Source organism: Vicugna pacos, chromosome 10 (assembly GCF_048564905.1).
Source record: "Vicugna pacos chromosome 10, VicPac4, whole genome shotgun sequence".
NCBI classification, from domain to species: Eukaryota; Metazoa; Chordata; class Mammalia; order Artiodactyla; family Camelidae; genus Vicugna; species Vicugna pacos.
Window position 1 is genome coordinate 30,771,260 of NC_132996.1, and position 20,053 is coordinate 30,791,312.

Here is a 20,053-nt window from a genome sequence, read left to right on the forward strand (position 1 = left end):
TAAATGAGTTATTTAACCTCCCTGTGCATCAGTTTCTTACTATTAAAAAAAGAATAATAGCACTGCTTATACTGTTACTATAAGGCATAAGTGAATTAATACATCTAACATTCTTTGGATGTTTGGTACAGAGTTAAGTGCATAAGAGATATTTGTTATCATTATTTTTGCTGTTATTATTATTATTACTACTGCTCCTACTATAACTGACAAATATTAAAAATAAATGTACATGTTAATCTCACTTATAAATAACTAGGGCACCTTTCTAATTTCAGTTAGCAAATAGAATTCAGAAACATTACAAAATAAAATACACAAGTGCCAAGTATGGCTTGTTTCCTATTAAGAAATATTAATATTGTCTTCAGCAAGGATATAGGAAGTGCATTTAATAAATGTATATATCCATTTATGACTAAAATTCTTAATAGAGTAGAGATAAGTAGATACTTTTATAGTATGGTAAAGATACATTTCTCATGTCATATTTAGTGGTGTAAAACCTAAAGTATTTTCACTAAAGCTACGAAAACAGATACCACTTTACTGTGACACTAAATCCACTTTGCTTAATATTGTTATGTCTATGTAAATTCTTGAGATATGAGAAGAAAAAAATGAGTTATACAAATTGAGAAAGTGGATGCCTGCTTCTTTGCAAATGATAAAGTATCAAACCTGAAAAACCAAGGTAATCAATTGAGAAACAGTGAATAAGTAGAATTATTCCATTATTTAGTTATAAGGTTAATATCCAAAAAAAAAATCAGTGCTTTAAAAGTTTTTTTATCAGTATCAATGATTGATATTGATAACAGTTATCAGCAATTTTTTTATACATGTGAACAATATGTGGTCAGTTAATATAAAAGAAAAGATGATTTCATATGCAATGGCAACTACAAAAAGATAACAAATTGGGCTAGATTTAACAACAAATGTATACTGTTGATCTGAAGAAATCTCTAAAGCCTTTGCCTGATGTATAAAGACTTGAATAAATGAGAAGATGCATTCTTCTGAGGAAGACTTATTACTGGAAAGAAACATATTGTTCTTAAATTTGTTCTTAAATTTAAGTATACATTCAAGTCAATCTCAATACGTATATGAAGTTTATGTTTGGAATTGGTCAAGCTGATATAGTCAGGAAAATACATGTCTGAGTAGTCAAGAAAATTACAAAATAGAAGATATGAGCTTGTACTATTCTTGCAAGATATTCACAAAGAAGAAACTTTATATTTAAAAAGAATTGGTGCTAGTTTATTAACAGGAAGAGTTAAAAGTAAGGGAGTCATACTGACTTTGCCTATGATTAAAATGTTATTTAAAATCAGTGGCAAAATAGGTTATTCAAAAACTACATGGCTGTAAGAAAATAATATGACGCTCTACCTTACTTATTCTACCAAAATAATTTGCAGAAGGATACAATTTAATAAAAGTAAAAAAACTGATAAAAATACTAGAAGAAAATGAAATTTATTATTATTATTCTTGGTAGTGCTGTTATTATTACTGATATGGAGAATGCCATTTTAAGCAAGAAACAACCACATACCAGAAAGGAAAAGATCTGTACATGTGACTACATAAAACTCATTTCTGTAAATGAAGAAATGTTTTATATGAAGTCAATAGAAAGGTGTCAACTGTAAAATAAATATTTGCAGCTCCTTTGTGAGATAGAGTACTAATTCATTTAATATATGAAAAATCTTACAGATAAATATTCAAAAAAACCCAACAACTCAATAGAAAAATAAGGAAATGACCGCAACAGACTGCAGAAAGAATAAGAAGTATAAATAGCTTGTAAATAAGTGAAAGTCATTCAGGAAGCAGATGCCAAGATGGAATTAGACATGTAAGAGACGTATTGGAGGAAATGTGTGTGATATAGGAGGAGAAAGCAATAGGCAAGGAAACCCTTCAGACCACCATGCCTATCTGACACCTGAGAAGGTAGAAAGGGAAGGAAGGATGGGATAAAAAGAGTCTTAGACCACTGTGAGTTTAAAGAAAATTTTGGCCAGGCATACAGGGAATCCTGAGGAATGGTTGCTAGTTGAGGTAACTCCATAATGGGCTAGACTGTGCCTTCACATGCCTCAGTCATTGAGGGCAGCCTGGGGAAGGTGTGGCCTCAGTGTGAGCATCCTGGTAGATCTAATCAAGTGGCAGGTGGAGGCTGTCAGTCAACTCTGTTCACAGAAGGTTTTCTTCAGTAAGATCTAAGTGGTGGATCTCCATAAGGCCAGCAGAGTCTATTTCTTATGCCATGTAGATTTACTTTTCCAAACATGTTTGGAGGGCAATTCCTTCTTGATGTCTGTGGGCCTCTATTTCTGAAGGGAAATTTAGAAGATGAAAGTTAGAGGTGAATTATAGCCTACATTGCTTCCATTGGTCCTTGGGATATAATCTAAGGAAATTTCTTCCTTCTTCACTATAAATTCTAGGTTTCCCTTACCCTCAGCTGTCAGGATACCATACCTGTGGATCAGGCATTCTGTAAGCCTCTAGATACTAGTGCTGATCAAAGCTCTGCTAGCAGAAAAGGTAAACCCATACCTAGGATAGGTATCAATCCCCATATGGATGAAGTGTTGGACGTTGCAAGATGGAAGGATTAAAATGAAATTAACTTGCCAACAAGTGTCCATTTGACTTCCTTGAGGAATTGTGCCATATTGGTGGACCAGCATAGGTGTCTGTTGTTGGAGATTGGACACGCAGAGGGAGCAGTAGGTAGCTTAACCTTGGTAAGTGGAAGTTCCTGTTATTGGGTCCATGCATAGCCTACATATCTATTGTGATCATTTCATATATATGCCTGTCATACCAGTTCTTGGGAGGCTGATGAGGAAGAACAGTTAACATGAACTGGTCAAGTCATTTTCCAACCTGATTGTTTAGGATCTCTTGAGTGGTGGGTGCTTTCTGATGAGCATGTGTGATATAAAGATGTTCACACTTTGTGCCCACTGCCATCTGTCCCTCCACATATTCTACCCAAAGCCTTCTTATTTCTGATCTTTTAGTTTATTGCTTTTTGGCCAGCAAGGTTATTGGTGATTGCCTAGGAATCTGCACATATTCTCACCTCACGCTACTACTCTCTGCATACAAAGCCAATGACTAGGAGCAACATTTGTAGTTTTTTCATTTGGGAAGATTTTCCCCTCTCTACTGCTTTTCAAGGCTATTTATGAATGTAGCTTCATTGCAACTACCATCCATTCTCCGGTTGTACCCAATATCAAGCTGACTTGTTCAAAAATCAAGCTTAGCTTTTTCTTCTTCCTTTAGCTGTTTGTATGTCATCTCCCTCCATAAAGCTATAAATGTGAGCTGGGAGAGGGTTCCTGGTGCAACCATGGTAGGTGACATGTGGGTTGGGGCTACTGCTCATGAGTAATACTGTCCCCTATACCTGAACAGGTTTGACCTTGGATATACCATTTCCATTTTTGAATGGATTACTGCTGGGCCTTTCCAACAGCATGCCTTGGTGGATCCAACATAACCCAGCTCATAATGGGCAATTTCATTCACATGTTCACCCTGTGCCTCATGGTCAAACATTTCATGACTACCAGGAATCAGTGGCAGACCAGGAGCTGCTATTCAAAAGGCATATAATTCTCTGTTGCACATGGCATGGCCTTATTCCCAAACCCCTGCATTATGATTCTCTTGCTGGGACTTACCATTAACCAAGCATAAAAAAAAAAAACAACAAACCTTTTCCTATAATGAGCCATAGTGAATTTTCAAGACTTTGTCAACCATATGTTCTTTGTTTGAACTACTCAACTCTGCTTTTGTAGTGTGAAAGCATCTATAGACAACATTCACATGAATGAACATGGCTGTATTTTTATAAAATATTTTTTCCAAAAACAGTGGCATACCAGCTCAGTCCAGAAACCATGATTTGCTGATCTCTGCCATGAACTCCACAGTGAATCATTTATCAAAACTGACAACTCAGCAGCATAGGGCCTGCTGGATCATATGGCTCAGCAGTTGGTCAGCTTCTATCACAGCCTGAACCTGTTGGAGAATCCTTCCTCCTCTGACCCCATTTGGAGACGGCAGACTTCCTTGTTACCTGATACATGGGCCAGAGAAGTATTCCTAGGTGTGGAATATGTTGCTTTCAGAATGAGTAAAGGCCCACCAGGTGCTGTGCTTTATTTTTCATTGTAGGGAATGCAAGATGCAGTTATTTGTCTTTTACTTTGAATAGTGTAACTTGACCACTGGGCCCTTAAAAATCTTGTTATGGCAAGTCCCTGAATCTTTGTAGGGTTTTTCTCTCACCCTCTGGACACATGTCTTAACAAGGCCATGAAGTCTCTCAGCACTTCTTTCTTCTTCTGGTCAATTGACAGGATGTCATCCTATCAATGATCAATGTGATATTCTGTGGGATTGTCCCCTTTCCTTACCATTATCTTATAGCAGAAAGTGGGAGAGTTAATAAAGCCCTGGGACAAAACTATAAATAAATATATTTGTGCCTTTCATGAATGTAAAGTGTTTCTAAAAGTGTCTTATCAGTGAAAGAGAAAAAAATGCATTTGCCAAATCGATGGCAAATGCTACATACCTTAGGCCTTAGCTCTAGCAGTATTACCTTGGCCAGTACAGAACCTACAGTAGGGGCTACCACTGGTTGAGCTTGCAGCAGTTCACAGGAATGTTTTAGGATCTATCTGTTACTGCAGGAGCCAGACTGGCAAATTAAATGGAGATGTGATAGGGGCAACCACTGCTTTAGGTCTTTAGTGGTGGTAATAATCTTGCCTTCCCCTGTGTTGTGATTTTTTTTACAAACATGTATTAACTTGCCAGGGTGTAGGGGAATTTTGAAGGCTTCTGCCTACGCTTTCTCATTATTATAACACTTACATCATAAGACAAGGACCCCATGGAAGGGTTAGTCCCATTGCCAGTTTTGTCATTCCTTGATTACACACACGGGGACGGGGGACAGACCACTCTATGGATCTGTGGGCCCAGTGGACTGATGGTAAGCTTGACTTTAGTCAGGACGCCAGTTATTACCTAGCCCCCAATTATGAATAATGATACTTTGTTTCTCTAGATGTCAGTGTCAATGCAGACCTCGTGTCCAATAATTCTGAAAATATCTGGGTACTCTCCTTTCCCCAGTGTATATTTATCTGACTAAATACTGGTAGGTACTTTTAGGAACCATTACAGTATATGTTTGCCACAGTGCTGCAGGGACCTTAATCCTGAGGACTCAGTCATCTTTTGAGAATGGCTGGAGTGAGTGACCAAGGGGGACAGAAATAGACCAGAATGGCAATTAAGGGCCATATCACATCACATCACGTCACATTGTATAACACCTTGATGACTCTTGTGGTGACTTTGCCTTTCACACTGAATGAACATGGAGCTACTTCAGGGATTTGAACAAAGGATTGAAATGATCTAGCTTACATTTTAAAAAAGCTTTCTGACTGCTATGTTGGATGTGGTTGTGGTGATCTGTTTGAAGGCTATTGAACCTCAGTGCCTGCAGTGGAATGTTGGTAAATGATTGGAGTTTGGATATATTTTTACAGTAGATTCTTCAGTATTTAGCAATGAATGAGTGGTGAGAAGAAATATGGTTGCTTTAGAGTATTTTTTGGCCCAGGGAATTGAGACAATGGATTTTCCTTTAATGGCAAAGAGGAAAGCTGTGGGTAAGAGAAGGGTATGAGTGAGAGGATATTTAGAGTCCAGTTTTGAGCATGTTAAGCTTGAGATGTCTTGAAGATATCCAAGTGGAGGTGGTGAGTAGGCAGTTGCTTGACATTTGGTGACAGATGTGGTGAGACATATGTATTAGGAGTCATCGATGTGTAAGTGGTACTTAATGTGATGGGGACTGGTAATTCCTAAGAGAGACAGAGAGAGTCTAGTTATAGAAGGAAGACCAAAGATTGAGCCCTTGGGGTATAGCATTGAGAGACTGATGAAAGTTGAAGAACCAGCAAAGAAGAGTGATGTAGGAGAAGAGAAGAAATTCATTTATTCTTCCTAACAGTATAATCAGAAATGCACTCTAACAGACAGGGCACTTGAACATAGAGAGGTTAAAGTACCTGCCTAAGATGTCACAGGCACTAATACTGCAAAGATATCAGAATTAATAATGATCATGATACTATTATTGGTAATACTCACACTTTCCTTCACTGTTTTGTCCATCCAGGTGTCACAAGACTACTAGAAAGGGCTGAATGGCTTTTTTAGACCTTCCTGAAGTACTCAAATGATTAAAGAGAATTACAATTTTGAATGAAGGGGATAAAATAAAAACTTGTTTGTTTCATATGCCATTTTCCATGGGAAAAGCATCCCAAACCTTAAGGGGGCCAATTTTCAGACAAACCCTGTCTTAGTCAGCTTTGGCTGCCATAGCAAAACACCATAGAGTAGGTGCCTTAGACAATGGACATTTATTCCTTACAGTTCTAGAGCATCTCAGATCAAGATATAGCTGATTCAGTTCCTGATGAGCGGTCTCTTCCTGGCTTGCCTTATAGCAGTGTGCTTACATATTCTTCCCTTGATATTAGAAAGATCTGGTGTCTCTTCTTATAAGGGCATTAATCCAGTCATGACGACCCTTCGTTCATGAACTCATCTCACCCTAATTATCTCCCAAGATCCCCTCTAAAATCACATTGGGAATTAGGGCTTCAACATATGAATTTTGGGGTGACACAAATATTCATCCATAACATGCCTCTTTCAGTTGACTTTCCCATGATTATATCCACTCTTTCAGAGAGAGAGACCTAGTTGAAAACTTTTTAGTGCAAATTTCCATCTTCATTAAAGCAACTCACGTGTTACTCATGTGGTTTGAACTTTGTAACAATCCATCACCCTCCTAGCCCCATCCCTACAGGCCTTGTGCTCTCTTGCTTAACTTACTTTGGGAATCCCCTAAATCTACTGATGTGATGATGCCTAATTCCTGTGTTTCTATGATCCCCACTTTCAGTGACTCAGGGAGACCCATTCCACTGACCATGTGAACACTACCTCTATTGACTTTACAATCTGGCCATCTCTAGTCCTGTGACCTATGCTGAGCCCTTGTCTCCCACTTTTGATGATGATATAATTCTCATCCCTACTCATGCATTCACTCCACTCCACTGTTCCTAAGATCTTTCTCAGTGACCATAACCCACTGACCCTTTACTCCTGACCCCACCTTGATAGCACTTTACTCTCCACTACTATTACCAAAAAACACATTCACACATAGCCTTCTTCACTCAATCCCAGCTTATTTCTTGCCAGTTTTGGGGGGATTCTTGACCAGAGACTCTGGATTTCATTTAATAATCACTCTGCTTAAATGCCTGAGGAATTTATAAAATTTTTTTATTTATACATGGTACTTTCAACTTCAAAATCAAAGTTAATGAATGATACATAAAACTTCATAGTTAAAAGCTTAAATGGTTCATTAAACAAATATGAAAAGCATTCAGCAGATGTTAATATTGCAGAGTTTTCAAGGATGCAGTGATGTCAGAGACAGGTGCTATATTATGCATGGGTTCTGTTTTTATCACTATTTCAACTATCATATTAGGAGGTCCTTCCAACTCTCAGTGAGACTACTTTTTAGGGAACAAAAGGAAAAGCTTACTGTGCAAGAACATCAGTTTCCCATATAATGTTTCTGTTCCAGGATTTCTTCTGGAGATGTGGTGATTTGACCAGAAACAGAGTATGCTGGATGCCCTTGAGGGTACAAAGATAGCACAGTCAGCACTCCTGTCTCCCAGCTCTGAAGACCCAAGTCCTTTGACAGCTGTTCTTTGGACAGTCTGTCTTCAGTGGCTGAGGAGGGTAGAGAGTGTGCCCTTAAATGGAAGGCAATGGAAGCCCTTATGTCAGGTATGAAGAAATTTTCTTGTTAGTATCAGGACTACTTTAGATCATCAGCTTTGAGAACCTAGCATAAGTCATGTTTCAGAAGGTATAGGTTTGCAGAATGGTGATTTTTCCCCCTCCCAGATCCTTGGTTGGCTTCAGGGTGCTTTTCATGTTTATTTGTGATCATAATTCTATGGATCAAATAGTGTGAAAAGTCACAAGGGTGCCTGATTTGGAGATGGGCATTTTCTTATATTTTAATACTTAAAAAGCATCTCTTATCAAAATATCACCATGTTAAAAACTGTATATTTTTGATATTTTAATCTTGAAGGAGTAGTTTTTAAAATCATTAATGGATTAATCAAATTTGACCTTGCCCAAAGCCTTGATTAAAATGGCCCTTTTTACCTGGTCATAAATTTCATTCCATAAAGCATTCCTACTCAGACTTGTACAAGTTCCAGTATTTGAATACCTAAGCTCCTGTGAATGTTTTCTTTTTCTTTTCTTTAAAAAAACATGTAGAGGCAAGTGGCAAGGTGCCAGGGAAGAAGAGAGTGATGGTTAAATGAGGGAAAAAATTATATAATTTCTATTTTCAATATTTGTTAGGTAATGTTTCCTGAATTGATGCAGGCTCTATTCTGGTCAAGTTTCTGTTTTTTTCTTAACAGTATAAACCTAAATAGCACTCTATTTGGGAATTGAGAATCATGAACTTTTCATGAGTTTTTTTGCATTCAAGCATTAATACTCTTCTTGACAATTGCAGAGTATGTAAAAAAATACAATGAAAAGAGAATACAATTTTGCAGCTTGCAGTCAATAAGTGTATATTAATTGAAATAGCCATATATTTATTATATAGAATTTATAGCAGTGTACAGTGATTTTAATTTACTTCTATGAAAATGATTTACTTGAGAGTGTATGTAACATTCTATATTTAAAAATAAAAAGCAGCATTCAGAATAATAGTTTAAAATATGAAGTAGGTATTTTAAATGATTTTATTTGAGTGTATCATGCACTCATATATTTTAGTAATTTGTTTTTAAAGCAGAAGGAATTGAGGCAGAGAAAAGTGAAATCCTTTTCTGGCAAATCTTCAGCTATTGCTGTTAATTGACATAGTTTTAGATCCTTCATCTGAAAAATCTAGAATGAAGGCTTTCATTTTGTGGAGGTGGTATTTTAAGATTGTTTGGGTAATGTGCCTCTTTGTTCAGATACTGGGTCTCTTTTGTGGTTATTGAGTATTAATTATTTTTCAAGTAATAAAGTACGTCCAGCTTTGTGATTTTGTTCCATGCATCAGGAATTGCACCTTTACCTATAAATCTTCTGTGATATTTTTCTTCCAGCTGTGATCTGAAGTGAGAGACAAACCATTTCCAGTATGGCTGGGTGGATGTGTCTGGGGTGATACTCCATTCGGCATACTCCCCTCCTGCCTGTCGATAGTTCTTAAATGGAATTTCCCTGCCATCTTTCAAAGCCAAAAAACAATCACTTGCTACCATACTAGTACAAAAATCAATGACAAACGTTTCTGTTTTTTGCCAATGCATTCCACCAATAGCCTGTGGACGGTGGTAGGGAACACTATGATATCCTTCGTGGGTGGGGATTGTGTTTGTACAAATTGCTCTGCAGAAGGGACACTGTTTCCAGCAGCCATGGAGATGTTCAGAGAGCATTTTCTGGATTTCAGGAACAATGTCTTCTACAAGCATACACAAATAGTTCTGTGCTACTCCCTCTATTGCAGGATCCAAAGCTTTACTCATGGCTTCTTTGAGAAACTCAATATCTTTTATCTCCTGGTGTTCAATGCTTATCAAGTCTTTTCGTGGAAAGATCAAGTTACCCCCCAGGTGATCACAGAACAAATCCAACCACTCAGACACTGTGCTGCTGTTATCTTTAGCTATTGCTGTGGATGCATGAATAGCTGAGAGGATGGCATTCTTGATGTCATCTAAACTTATTTTTAAAAAAGTCTTCATTTTTTCATTTCTTTGCTCAGAACAATATCTTTTAATATTGTTTTCAAAGTAAGTCTTAAAAAATGACTCTGAATTTTGAAGGTACTCCCAGTACATATCAAAATTTTCCTCTTCTGCCAGAGAGATGAGAATGTGTTTCTCCAGATTAGTCCTGTTTCCATTGAATGCTGGGCAGGCAGCTCGCATGTCCCCAGCAATTTTGTGGGCCATAGTTTTCCTTACAGTGGTGGAGATAGCAGGGGTGAGTTTGTGCCACAGAAAATCAACAAATGTTTTGATTGAGGTTGCTCCTTGACAAGAGATCTTAAAACTCATGAAGAAATCATCTTTCTTGCTTTCTAGATAGTTCACAGGATCATTTGCTCTCTTGAATTCCTTGTGTATCTCCTTAAACTTCATGGCTGCCCTTCGGAATAAACACAATGATAAGTCAATTTCATATTTTCTTGTAACTGTACATCTTTCTTGAATGGGAGCAGATTTCACCTCCTCATCTATGATTTTCAGGATTTCAAAGAAATAACTTGGACTGTAATCATGCCTTTGCTTACTAATGCTGTTAATAGTTTCATTAAATTTTGAAATAATTCGGTCAGTAATGGAATTTACAGACTCTATATCCTGGGGCTCTAATGTCAGTGGATAAATGTTAAAATATTTCTTGTTCATCTTGATATGTTTGTCATATTTGATTTGAAAGTTTTCTCCAAAATTTTTCTTCAGTCTGTCCACCATATTTTTCTCCTTTTTGAAATAATCCAAGAGGATGTTTTCAGAATCCACTTCAATATTAGGCTCTGTGACTGGTGGGAGATTTGAGAACACATCACAGACCCATTTTTCCCAAAGTGGGTTGAATTTCTCATGTAGTTCTTCCTCACTCAATTCTGTGCCCTTTACAGTTAAAGCCAACTTTTGGCTTTTTTCCAATAATTCCTTTTCATAAGCTGATTTTTTGTTATCCAGTTCTTCTTGCTGTTCTTTAAAACTAATAATTTCTTTGGCTTTACTTTGGCTGTCTAAAATTAGTTTCTCTTTAAGGATCATTAGCTTGTTTTCAAAACTTCCTTTCCACTGAACCAGTACTTCACTATCTGGATCTTCATTAAAGTATTTTTCAAGTTCTTGCTTGATGGCTTCATATTTTTCTGTAACTGGAGCCTCAAGCATGTGTGTTTCAGGTGTTTGGATTTTTCCATTCTGAATCTGGTTGGTCAGCTGGTCCTGCAAGGTCAGCACATGACTCCTCAGCTCCCAGGTCCAGTAGTTATACATTGTTTCCAATTTGCTCATGGCCATGACCTCTCTGGTGTTCCTGAAACTGAAAATAAAGTTCTCATTCAACAGGGCTCTCCACAAATCTTGAACTCGGAATTTTACATCCGATATCTTCATGATGCTGCCCCTGCACTCCTGTTTGGCAGCCAAAAGAATTCTACTTTTGAGTTCCTGGACATTGTAGCTGTAGTCAGGATTGGGAGGGGCCATTGGGGGACTGCCATCCCAGAGGTGAGCAAAGTAGTAGACGTGAGTATTGACATCAAACTTAATGACATCACTAAAGCGGGTTACATCTGAGCACTGTTCTTCTTCAGCAGCTGTTGCTGCCATTTCATCTAACCTCTGCTCTATTCGCCTTCTTTCTTCCATAGTTTGGCCTTTAGCTGTAACTTCCCCCACATTCTGATGGACAAAGAAACAAGTGGGAGAGATTTTTACTTGTTTCATCCTCAGAAAAGCTTGGACGACTATTTGTAGAATATCCTGCATTTCTGATGGATTTTCCCCAAAAACATTGATCAGAGTCAAATTTCCAAGTCCGATGACAAAGGTTGCCAACTCATTGTCCCGATTCTGGGACTTGTTGCTGAGTTCTGGGGCTCGAAGTCCTTCTGTATCTACAACAAGCATGAAGTCAAAGCCAAGTTCCTCTGTGAATGTCTCCTCCACCTTCAGGAGCTGCATATAGGCCCCCCGGGTACACCTCCCAGCACTGACAGTGAACTGCAGCCCAAAAATGGCATTCAGTAAAGTGGACTTCCCTGAGCTCTGTAGGCCAAGGATTGAGAGGACAAACAGCCGTTTGTTTCCAAGCTTCTCAGATACCTGGTCGAAAACAGCTGCCACCCACTTTAGGGGCACATATGAAGCATCCCCATCCATCAGCTCAATGGGAACCCCAGATATCATCAGATCTGCAGCAATGTGGGGAAGGGAGAGAAGGAGACTATCTTTTATGGAAGAAGTTTCTTCCAAAGCTTCATAGATCTGACCAAATTCTCTGAGAATTTGCTTAGTTCCCAAGGAACAGTCACTAATCTCTCTGGAGATAGCTTCTATCTCACTTTGCCAGGCTTTCAGGGACTTACTTTTTGGTGCCTCTTGCTTTTCTTTTTGGACCACTGACCACAAAGCCTTTTTCTTCTCATTTAGGTTTTCCAAGTGTCCTGCAGTCAATTTGTCTAAAAACACACTCAGCCATTGCAAGAAGTAGAGTTTGGTGTGAGTTTCTGAATGATTTTGGAGAATTTCAAGGACAGAATTCATTAAGTCATTGAGAGGAAAGGCTCTCCTTAGCTGTGCCTGTCGTAGTGATTGTTTCTCCGTCTCAATCTCACTCTTGTGTTGTTCAATGCTTCGATTCCCCTTTTCTCTTAGATGATAGAGTTCTTTGTCCTTTTTACACCAAAGTTGCCACAGTTTTCCCTGAAGGGGTAGTATTTTTTCCTTCACCTGAGATATTTCCACTTTTTCCAGTGGATCCATTAGAACCTCTGCCTTTTCTCTGGCTTCCTTGCAGTCTCTCTGGTCTTCATCAATAAGCAGTCCTTGCTTGCGAGCAACTTGGGCACAGTCCTCCAGGCTGAGGGCAGTGTCAGAGAGCTCTAGCAACCGTCTGATTGTAATTGTGAGCTCCTCTATTAATTCTGCTTCATTTCTGTTCCTAATTCCAATTTTCACCCGTAGGCCAGAAGTATTGGCCATCCGTTTTTCTTTATCATCAAGCAAACAGATTAAAGGTTTTGATGACTGACACAGGTCATGGACAATTTTTTGGTTTTCCTTATTGTCATCAGAAGTTGCCATGAGGACCACAATGAGAGAAGAGACCTCCTGCAAAAAGGTGAGTTGCTTCTTATGTTCCTTTGCATCTCCGTGAAGATTGGTGAAGGTTAAGCAGTTGTCAAATCTGTCCTCATATCTCACCCCAGGACAGAACCAGGCAACTTCCACCACACCTCCCATCAAGAGACAGTTCCTGCTGCTCCCTTTGCAGTGTCGGTGAAAAAAGACATCATGCTTTCGTTTAGTGAGAAGACAGTTCATGATCTGAGATTTGGAGGCAGAGAAGTCATTTCCAACTCTAAGAAAGGACACAATTGGGGTAGAGACACGACACATCTGCTGATTCTTGTAATTGTCCTTCTCCTCCTTTGTTGATTTCCTTGCTTGCTGCCAGCTCCTCCTAATTTGACTGAGAGACCAGAGGGAGAATTCAATTTGAGAATTGCAGGGAGTAGGTATGAGGAGGGGGAGGGCAAACTGACAAATCGAAAGTTTGCCGAAAATATATTGTCTGGCAAAATCATCTGCACAGTGAAGAATTGCCATCTGAATATCCATAGGGTGAATGCAGGACCTCACATTAGTAGCTGAAGGTTTAGTGGGACTATCATTGTGTTCAGTGAAGTCTTCATATGGATCAAAAGTGTCATTTTCTTGATTTGAGGTGCTTGGATAGACTTGCTTCTCTGTGTATCCACCATCTTTGATGATCAGGTATCTAAACCCATAATCCAGCATCAGTAGCTTCTGTAGGAAGTAGAAGGGAAGCTCTCTTTCAGAGCAGGGCTGGGTATTGTGCACAGACGTCTTGTAGATCTGATGGAAGTTAGCTGTGCTCATCTGTTTTGGGTAGTAATGTTCTAGGTCTAGACGCTGGAGTAATTCTAGGAAGGCTTGATTTTCTATGACCTCACATTTGTTATTTTCATTATCATGTGTTTCATGGGGCTGTTTTATTTCATGCAAGAGACTTAGCAATTGTTTACTCTCCTCATCCCTTTGCAATGAAGAGATGGTGTCTCCATACTCACCATCAGTGAGCGATCTCAGGTCTTTTTCTAGGTTTTCCCAGTTATGATCTGCTCCAGGTTTGGAGAGGACTTGTACAACTTCTTTAGACAAAGATTGTGCCATGTGATGTCTTACCAATGCCAAGCGTTGTGTTTTCTCCTCTGGAGAAACAGCTTTGTCACTAACTGTAGCTGTCAAACCTGTGAGTACCAGGAATGCATGAGCCCTGCAGTCACAAATATTTTTGAGCTCCTTGTATTTACCTTTGGCACTTTGCATTTCATTCAGGAGGAAGTCTAACTCATCACACCCCAAGAGATATTGAAAAGTATTGTTTACCCCATGATATCCTGCACCAGTGGCAATGGAAAGTAGCAAGATGTGTGTGTCTTGCTGCCCTGTTTCTTGGAGGTAATTCAAGAAGCAGCCAAGAGACAAGCTGACCTCATTAGTAGCCTTGCTTTGAGCTTCTTCCACTGATTCTGTGGACTCAGATTTGGCCTTCACTTCCATAAGGTCATTCTTGTTTCTTTCAAGGATTTTAATCAATTCAGAAAATTTGGTGACGTTTACATGCTCTTGGTCTGGCTCTGACTGGAAGATCCACTGCATAATGGAATCAGTCTGTGGAAAGTTTGACACTTTGTAGATGTAAGGATCCAAAAGGCTGCGCAACTTAGATTTGATAAATTCAGTTCCAGAAATAGAAGATTTTTTGCAAAAGTTGACTGTGTTTACCAGAAAATTTTGTAGACCCCAATCTGTGAGGCATCTATGAATCCAAAAGTCATAACTTTTTATTTTCTGAGTCAACATTTGCATGAAATATATCAGCTTTTTCAGCTGCTCTTCAGGATGGGAAACCTCCCAGGATTTCACATTGTCTAGGAAAACAGTAGCTGCCTTCTCAGCACTCAGTAATTCTTCTCCCTCCTGGATCTGGGCAGTGAGCCCAGTCAGAGCAGTGTAGCTGTCTTTCAGGTGCTCAGCTACCTGAAGAGGTTGTTTGAAATCACTTCTGTGGCTCGAGAGGATGATATCCCAAATGGGCACGAGCTGATTTCCCCGGTCAATGACACACCAGGTTTGATTATTGGCCACCAGGCCAGTTTTCCACTGTAAAAGGCCATTTGCTTCTGGTGGACCACCTGTCTGGGCCACAGATAATTGCACTTCGGTTTTAAGATTTTGCAAGTTAATGTTCTCAAAGGCTGTGTTTGAAAGATTTTGTGACATATCCACACCTGCAGCACCTTTCACTCCAAAGCCAGTGTAGCTCCCCATTATGTAAATATCCAGGGCATCTGCTGTCTGCTGTTTGACTGCTTCCAGATGCTCACTTTGGAAACCCTCTGAAATGGCTTTCCACCAGTAGATTCCTCCCAGGTGCAAAGGGCCCTGGTTAGCATGAGAGCCAAACCTTTGGAAGAATTCTTCAGTCCTGCGCCTCAGCAAGGGAAGTCTATCTGAGTCTGTGGGCTGACCCAAAAGATCTTCAATGCTTTTCAGTTCCTGGAGAGCAGGCTTGGAGAACTGGAGCTGATCAACAGCAAAGTGGCAGGAGGCCAGCGGGATGTAGTTGAACTTGGTTGAGCAGAAATAAGAGTGCTTAGAATGTGACTGCCGTCTTTCCTCAGATTCTGAGTCTTTCTTCTGATCCATACCAGCTTTTAGGCTTAATCCCCAACCTCCACCCTTTGCTAAGGCAGTTGCACTGAAGCCCAGCTTCTCTATAGTCTGAGTGAACATGGATTCTGCTTGAGAAGATGTAAATTCTGTTGTTTTCATCCGTGTACCCTGCTGTGGGCCGCACAGTGAGAACTCCTTGGGGACACTGAGTAGCTCCTCTCTCTTCTCTATCAGGCCCCCTTGGTCACTAGTTTTGTAAATTCCCTGCAGGGCTAATCCTCCAGATGCATATCTCACCAGCTCTCCATCTGGGAGGTTTTTCCTGTGAGACAGTGTCCCCTCTGTGTGGTTGAGTTGTTTCTGCAGTTTTTCTATGACTTCTCGGAGGGACTTTTCAGGAGGTGGCCAGTACTCTTTGGGGATTTCCATTGCCTGCCTCAGCTCTTCCTCCTTTTTCCTCACTGCTTCTTCCTGCCGCTGCCTCCCTTCTGAAAGCAACTCTTCCAGCTCCTGCAGAGCCTGTTTTGTCTGCTTCAGCCTTTTCTTTAATGTTTCCACCTGAGACTCCGGTAACTCTGCAAGACGATTTGAGTGTGACAGGTTAAGCAACCTCTCCAGGGCCCTTTCCTCCCAGGAATGTTGCGCCAGTGATTTCAGCTTCTGTAGGTCTTCCTCATTTAGGTGTTGTAAGGCCTGGGCACAGGTCACACCCAGGTGTTCCCTCAGCTTCGGCAACCAGAACTCAACTGCCAGTCCTAATTCTCTCAGCTGCTCTTGGAGTTCTTGCCTCCTTTTGCCTCTGAGCTGGGGCTCATTATCATCTGCTGTGTCCATCGCTTGAGGAAGAAAAAACACTCAGTTAGCCTATGTCATTGTTATACATAGCTCTGTGATTAATCTTCAGTAATGTGTTGCTTTTCTATACACTAATAATGAACTATCAGTAAAAGGAATTGAGGGAACAATCCCATGTAGTCCCACACCAAAAAGAATAAAATAGCTGGCAATAAACTTAACCAAGGAGGTGAAAGACATATAGTTTGAAAACTGTGAAACACTAATGAAGGAATTTGGAGATAATACAAAGAAATGGACAGACATGCTGTCTTCCTTGAGTAGAAGAATTAATGTTAAAATGTCCATAATACCCAAAGCAACCTATAGATTTAATGCAGTCACTATCAAACTACCTATAACATTTTCTACAAAGTATAATAAATAATCATAAAATTTACTTGGAACCACAAAACACCCCAAATTTCCAAAGTGTCTTGAGAAAAAACAAAGCTGGAGGTATCACAGTCTCTGATGCAGACTATACTGCAAAATGATAGTAATCAAAACAGCATTGTACTGGCATAAAAATAGAGACATAGGTCAATGGATAAGAATATAGAGCCCAGAAATAAACCCTTGCATTTATGGTCAATTAATCTATGATAAAGGAGGCAAGTACGCAGTGGAGAGAAGAGAGTCCCTTCAATAAGTGGTGCTGGAAAACTGGAGAGCCACATTAAAAGAATGGATTAGCAAAAACAGGCAGAAGACCTAAATAAGCATTTCTCCAAAGAACAGATACAGATGGCCAACAGGCACATGAAAAGATGCTCAGCATCACTAGTTGTTAGAAAAATGCAAATCAAAACCACAATGAGGGATCACCTCACACTGGTAAGAATGGCTTTCATCAAATAGTCTACAAATAATAATTGCTGAAGAGGGTGTGGATAACAGGGTAAATATGTATTTATAAAGAAGAAGTCATATTTATGTGTGTGTGTATATATACTTGTGTGTATATATACATATACACATACACATACATCACATATTACTGCACCATAAAAAAGAATGAAATATTGCCATTTGCAATTACATGGATGGATGTAGAGAATATTATTCTACATATAATAAGTCAGACAGAGAAGGACACATGCTCTATGTTCTCACTTATGTGTGGAATCTAGAAATTTAAAGAAATGAATGTATGTAACAAAATAAGCAGATTCATAGACATAGAAAACAAACTAGTGGTATCAGTGGGGAGAGGAAATGGGTAGGAGAAAGACTAGGGTATGGGACTAAGAGATTAAAAACTACATAGAGGACTATATTCAATACCTTGTAATAGCCTATAATGAAAAAAAAGAGATAAAACTACTATGTATAAAATAAATACGCAACAAGGACATATTGTACAGCATGGGAAAATATAGCCATTATTTTATAATAACTTTAAATGCCATATAATCCATAAAAATATGGACTCACTATGTTGTACACCTGAAAGTAAAATAATATGGTAAATCAAATATAATTCCATGAAAAAGAACTCTGCTGTGAAAAACAGCAAGAAGAGTGGAGCTAATGTACTCATAGAAAGAGAAAACTCCAGATATACCACCACTAAGAAACAGAATACCTCACATGTAGTCAACTAGCAAAGATTTAAGGAGGTGTCTACTACTTCAGATGGAATAGCAACAATACAAAGCTACATGGATATGAAAATCAAGGAAACATGTCATCATTGAAAGATAATAATTCTCTACTAACCTACCACAAAGGCACCCGATTCAGCAACCTGTCTGATAAAGATTTCACAACAGCTGTTTTGAAGAAACTCAGTGATCTACAAGAATACTCAGAAAGACAGTTTAATGAAGTCAGGGAAGAATATTTGAACAAAATGAGATAATTATTAAAGAGCTAGAAATCATAAGAAAGGAGCATATAGCATATTGGGGGCTGAAGAATTTAATGAATGAAATGGAAAATGCAACAGACAGCAAGTACACCAGAGTAAAGGGAAGACACGATAAGTGAGTTAGAGGACAGGAATTTGAAACGAATATCAAAAAACATGAAAAAGAGTGAGTAATGCTTACATGATCTAAGAAATTCAGTAAAAAATTTAGAATATTCATAATTTCAGAAGAAGCAGGTGAGAATGGTGCATTACTTTTATTTAAATCAGCTGAGAACATTCTACACCTGAGGAGAGAATTGGCTCTCCAAACTCACTAAGCTAATAGGGCTCCCTATTATCTCAATGCAAAGAAACATTCTCTGACACATTATTAAGAAACTGTCAAAAATCAGAATAGAGAATTGAAAAGCAGTCAGGAAAGAAGATTATAATGTGTAAGTTTCCCCCATTAGGCAATCAGTGAATTTCCCAGCAGAAACCCTACAGGTTAGGGAGAGTGAAATGACATATTCAAAGTGTTGAAAGAAAAATAAATTGACTTCCAAGGATATTTCATCTGGTAAAGTTATCCTTCACATATAAAAGACAAATAAAGCCTTTCCCAGACAAGCAAAAGCTGAGGGAGTTGATGACTACCAGACCTTAAAGGAGTTCTTCAAGCTGGAACTAACAGGCAGTAATTAGTGAAATGAAAATACTCAACTCCATTTAAGGTAATATTTAGAAGTATCTAATTCTGTACTAGGATGATGTGTTAACCACTTAAGTATGGTATGTGTTAATGAAAAAGCATAAAAAATAACTATAGCTATTACAATAATAAATACACAATATAAAACATGTAAATTGTGACATTAAAAATAAGCAGTGGGGTGATGAAAGCATAGAGGTCTTGTATGTGAACAAAATTAAGTTGCTATCAACTTAGAATGTAGTATTAGATTTATGAGCTGTTTTTATGGAAGTCTAAGGATAACCACAAAGCAGAAACCCAGAGTGAATTCCCAAAAGATAAAGAAAGTGGAAACAGCTTATCCCCACAGAAAACCATCAGTTTATGAAGGTAGGCAAAAACAGAAGGAAAAAGAAAAAGTGGAAATACAAAAAACCACACAAAAGCAGTTGAATAAAATGTCATTAGTAAATCCTTACTGAACAGTACTTACTTTAAATAGAAATGGATTGAATTCAGCAAAAGGCACATAGTGCCTTGATAAATGAAAAAAACCTAGACCCAACTGTAAAATGCCTATAAGAGATTCAATTTAGCTTCAAGTAAACAAATAGGCTCAAAGTGAAGGGATGGAAAAAGATATTCCATGCAAGTGGAAACCAAGAGTGGGAGGGGTGGGTAGCAATGGTTATATCAGAATAAACAGAGTTTAAGGTATAATTGGCACTAGGAGAGAAAGAATGTCAATATATGATGATAAAGGGATCAATTCATCAAGAGATACAGCAATCATAAATACATACACATTCATCATCAGAGCACCTAAATATATTAAACAAATACTAACAGATCTGAAGGGAGAAATAAGCAACAATAGAATAACAATGGGACTTTGTACCCCACTTTCAGTAGTGAATATATCATCCAGATAGAAAATTAATAAGGAAATATTGGATTTGAAACATACATTAGACCAAATGGATCAAACAGACATTTATAGAACATTTCATGCAACAG

General features: G+C 38.6%; 2 protein-coding genes across 3 annotated transcripts in view; one reads left to right on the forward strand and one right to left on the reverse strand.

Moving 5' to 3' along the window:
- The window catches only part of LOC116277917 (olfactory receptor 2AG2-like), a 111,296-nt gene that overhangs the window by 32,537 nt on the left and 58,706 nt on the right, over nt 1–20,053 (forward strand). The window lies entirely within an intron of this gene.
- The window catches only part of LOC102538411 (interferon-induced very large GTPase 1-like), a 29,082-nt gene continuing 16,549 nt past the window's right edge, over nt 7,521–20,053 (reverse strand). The window contains exon 3 of the mRNA XM_015238540.3: nt 7,521–16,489. Within this exon, the coding sequence (XP_015094026.2) occupies nt 9,198–16,487 (7,290 nt within the window). The 5' untranslated portion in view covers nt 16,488–16,489 and the 3' untranslated portion in view covers nt 7,521–9,197. The remainder of the gene's footprint in view (nt 16,490–20,053) is intronic.